This window comes from Octopus bimaculoides, chromosome 9 (genome assembly GCF_001194135.2).
Source record: "Octopus bimaculoides isolate UCB-OBI-ISO-001 chromosome 9, ASM119413v2, whole genome shotgun sequence".
In the NCBI taxonomy this organism is placed as follows: Eukaryota; Metazoa; Mollusca; class Cephalopoda; order Octopoda; family Octopodidae; genus Octopus; species Octopus bimaculoides.
The window spans coordinates 16,477,508-16,482,394 of NC_068989.1; the positions used below are offsets into that span (position 1 = coordinate 16,477,508).

Here is a 4,887-nt window from a genome sequence, read left to right on the forward strand (position 1 = left end):
GGGGGGGGGGGGAGTTAGAGTGTTGGACAAAATACTTAATGGTGTTTGTTCCAGCTCTAAGTTCAGCTTTGACAACACAGGTGTTAAGTTGTATCAGTTGCTGAACATACTTGCATGTATGGACAATTGTTAGACTTTCATGAAAAACATTGTCCAAGCTTATACTATGGAGAGAATCTTCCTAGGTTCTTGATCAATGGAAGTTGTCTTTATATTATGATCTTTAAAATTTTTTAAGGCAATGAGAAAGCACAGACAGTAAAGCCATATTGTAGAATGTTTTACAGTAGTGGGTCTTCTGATTCATCAAAATCTGCCTGGGTTGACAATGCTTTTATTCATTATTTTGGCTTATTTCTATGGATGTTGAAGGGATGAATAGAGAAAGTAGCAAACATACTGGGGGTTCATTTACATTCACTACACTCATCTCTAATGTTGTAGTCAAGTGTTTACTAGCATAATAAATCGTTAATTATACACACAAAATTGAAACAAGGCACCTTAATGTAGGCCAAGAAAACTGAGACAGATAGAGTAGGGTACACTGTACCTTGAGAACACAACTACAGTAAGGGACTAGATCAGTTATGGGCAAACTGCAGCCTGCAGAACATTCAGAAACACACATCTTGAAATTTTAAGAGTGCCACCTGCCTGAAGATGAGCCACATCTCATGTGAACTGCTTGTTGAAAAAGGTTGCCCATGTCTGGTATAGACTACCATCTTTATCTCATAAAACCTCAAAATCCAGGATAAAACTAAACTGAGTCAACCAAATAAACCACAAACAGACACACCCTTCATACTGACAAAATCAAAACAAAAGAAAAAGGCTTAAACTTTTCTTGAAATAACTTTTTAGTAATAAAGTTACTTTCTGGTACATAAAAGGCATTTCATTAAAATCATGATGGGAGAATTAAATTTAGATATTAAATATCCAGATGGTTTTAGGTGGGTCGAGTGTATAAAAGATTTAGGGAATGCATTAAATTTACCTCATCAATCACAGCTCCATCAGGTTCTTCCTGGATATCTGTGTAACAAACAGACAAAATATTAAAATTTAGCAAAGATACAAGTGTTCATGAGAAATCTGCACTGAATCTAGGAACAAACCCGGAAAATGTCCCCCAAAGGAAGCATACCAATCTTGTCTTCTGAACAGCATTGCATATATCAAGACAAATTTATCACACTCCAACCCCATTTAACATAAATAGCATGATATTAGAATCTTCATTATTACTTCAAATTCTAGGTCTCATTATCACCAAGGAACTCTCCTGGTGAATGCCCATCCTAAACACATGAACAACAGGGTTTCCTCTTCCAAATAAGGAAATACTTCTTACTATGCAACAAATCTCAGATAAGATCCACAATGGAAAACTACATCCATATCTGGGAAAATGCTGCTGCTACAAACACACAGAGATATGCAAGACCATATCTATAAAATAGGCCATTCGACTGATTAGCATAAAGTCACTCACAGACACACCTTAATCTCTAGACCATAAACAAGCTGTCTCTTCTCTTTGTTTTTACTATTGTTATTATCATGGTCTCTGCTCAGCAGAGCTAGCTGGTCTAATGACACCTCCACTTAGGCACTCTCTACACATTTGTCTCTCCAGCACTCATCACTCAAATTGCATTCACCACACCCAACACACTAACTAACCAAAGTGCTGGCAGAGCAGCAGAAGTAACTCTGCGTGGAAATCGCCCAGGACAGGACATGCTGGACTGTGCAAACCATGACCCAAACTTCATGAAGACCATCATCACTCGTGATGAGACATGAATTTATGGTTTCTGCTCAATGCTTTTGGTCATTGGTCATCTAGAAGGGAAACGAAAATCTAACAAGCATGCACTACACGTCTGTAATTTGGGTGTAACAGCAAGGAACTGATGTGGCGTACCGGTGCAAAAATTTTCATGCATGCACATGAAGGGTGGTGTCACCTCCCACCCAAAGAACTTTGCTCACCCAGCACTGGTTTTGGTGGGAAAAATAGTCGGATACTTTTTGAATGCACCTCATATACCACACACACTGTAAAGTGATAGGGCATCCATCTATAGAAGCCATGCCAAACAGTCTTTGGAACACAATGCACTCTCTGTGCCCATCAGTTCTTGTCAAACTGTTCAACCTATGCCAGTATGGAACATGGACAGTAAATGATGGTCATCCTTCTTTCCCAATTAATGGGTTTTTTCTAGGTACACAGATTGGACATGTCCACTGAACAGCATGTCACAATTTGTCATCTTTCTCATTTGTAAGGACCAGCTTCCTAAAATCAGGCTTTACCACTTCTCTACCCAAATCTTTGTCAAAGTTATATAAATGTACTGAAATCTCATAATAAACATTCTAAATTAATCGAATGGATTAATATACTTTTACCAACCTGCTTCAGGATTGAGTGCTTTTTCCAGGCGGTTCAAAAGTTCTGCTTTTGTACCTATGGAAGACAAACCACGTTCCTTTAACTCTTTCCGTAATTCTGCAACCTAGGAAAAATAAATGAAAGACCTGAAGATAGCAAGGAAATACACATTGCTACATAGCAGCCCTTTAAGTTTTTTTCTATTATGAATTATCAACTATACACTGAAACCATACAGAATTATAATCAACATGCAACACTTATATCTGAGACTGCTTTCAAGTGAGTTTATGAGGGAGCCAGTATGGGGTCATTTCTCTGACTTGAAACAGAATACAAAATCTCTTTTAAAAAAGTCAGAGAGAGAGAGAAGGGCATATTGTATAATGTAATCTGAGATACATTATGTCTGAAAAGAAAGGATGGCAACAATGCCATTAATCATACGGCTCCTTAATCAGAGCTAACCTGAGGCTAAAGAACAGCCACATTCAAGAGAGAAGGGCAAAAATCCATTCATTAACACATTACAATTATACTGCTTTTTTTATCACTACTACAACAGTTTGCTCTCCTGTGATGTAACTAGCTGCTTATCACTTCCACTTAGGGCCCACATAACACATCAGTCTCTGCTAAGCCCTTCCTCCCAGTCTAAAACCACTACTGTGTTTCAACTCTTAGATCCTGCAATAAACCATTTTCCCTCAAGAACTTAACTTTCATGAATTCCCTCACTGCCATTGTCTTTCCGAGAGATATTGAGCAACAGATTTTCATTGATCTTTCCTGGTCTGAGAAAGACTGCAAAAATTACAAGCACAGCCTCTCTCTAGTCACTAAGTTACAGAAGAGAGTCATTTCTGCGACTATCTTAGGAAGTGCAGCTAATATATGCACCAACATTTATGACTGCATCAAAAAAGTTAGTCAATAAGCTAAAAAAAAAAAACCCTACTACACAATGCATTTTGTCTAATACAGCTAAAATCACTTCTGCACCTCTTAACTACCAACAGTCTACATCTCCCTCCTAAAAATCATAATACACGTGCCTTCCTTTCAACTCATTCCTATTATATCTCACATTCTGAAAGTATTAACTAAAAACAAGTATTAGCATCAGCAACTGAGAAGCTATCACTCATAACAGGACAATCCAGAGTTTCTTTATTCATTAAGAAGTGGACTACTATGAACAGTGGAGGCGCAATGGCCCAGTTGTTAGGGAAGCGGACTCGCGGTCATAGGATCGCGGTTTCGATTCCCAGACCGGACGTTTTGAGTGTTTATTGAGTGAAAACACCTAAAGCTCCACGAGGCTCCGGCAGGGGATGGTGGCAAACAAACCCTGCTGTACTCTTTCACCACAACTTTCTCTCTCTCTTACTTCCTGTTTCTGTTGTGCCTGTAATTCAAAGGGCCAGCCTTGTCACACTGTGTCACGCTGAATATCCCCGAGAACTACGTTAAGGGTACATGTGTCTGTGGAGTGCTCAGCCTTGTCACATTGTGTCACGCTGAGTATCCCCGAGAACTACGTTAAGGGTACACGTGTTTGTGGAGTGCTCAGCCACTTGCAAGTTAATTTCCCGAGCAGGTTGTTCCGTTGATCGGATCAACTGGAACCCTCGACGTTGTAAGCGACGGAGTGCCAACAACAACAACAACTATGAACAATTCTGTTGAGGATATTGTTGGGCCATTAAGGAGAAAAGTAAACAATGAAGCCATTAAGGAGAAAAGTAAACAATGAAGCCATCTGTCAAAACCTATCACCTCTGGAATGATCTACCTTCACTGTAAGATTTTTGCTACTAGGACTATATCTTGTTTATTGGTTATATATTTGTCAAGTTAACGCTAACACAATGGTATCAATAATCTGTTGAAATATGCTAAATCCAATTAAAAGCAGGGCAGGTTAAAATGTTATCTGTTAACATACATATTATTTACTTGACAAGAATAATTTATATTGATAAGGAAGTTTAGGAAATAACCATAACATTAACTGGTTTACAAATTTTAGATCTATGTAGATAATGCAAGAAGGATGTAAACTAAATAGTTGTTTAGCCCAAGGTAAACCCGGAGCCAACAGACTATGATCAGAAGTATTTCAACCATGATGATCCTGTCGTTTTTTTCCGGTTTGTTTACATCGGACTGCATTACCTAAGGTATTCTTTTTTTTTTTTTTTTATAAGTTGTGATTTAGAGGAAATCTGCCGATAATTCCAACACGTTGATCCACTCGCATGGAGGAATAATAAATGCTGAAGCTTCCTTGTTCGCTCAGAGGCTTGATGTTGTTGTAGCTTAGACCCAGGACAGCCCTGGTCGAGACCATGATCAAAAATATTCCATCCGTGACTTTCCCATCTAAATTTAACTTGTCCGATGTCTTCCTTTTCTGAAAACGGCAGGGTATGATTTAAAGAAATTTAGTTTTTCCTAGCAAGTCAGGCGACCGC

The 4,887-nt window shown here is 38.6% G+C and overlaps 1 protein-coding gene across 1 annotated transcript in view; it reads right to left on the reverse strand.

Annotated features, from left to right (window-relative positions):
* Positions 1-4,887, reverse strand: part of LOC106869650 (SAP domain-containing ribonucleoprotein) — a 15,594-nt gene that overhangs the window by 9,708 nt on the left and 999 nt on the right. The window contains exons 2-3 of the mRNA XM_014915470.2: positions 2,432-2,534; positions 1,004-1,041 (exon numbers count right to left, since the gene is read on the reverse strand). Coding sequence (XP_014770956.1) covers positions 1,004-1,041; positions 2,432-2,534 — 141 coding nt within the window. The remainder of the gene's footprint in view (positions 1-1,003; positions 1,042-2,431; positions 2,535-4,887) is intronic.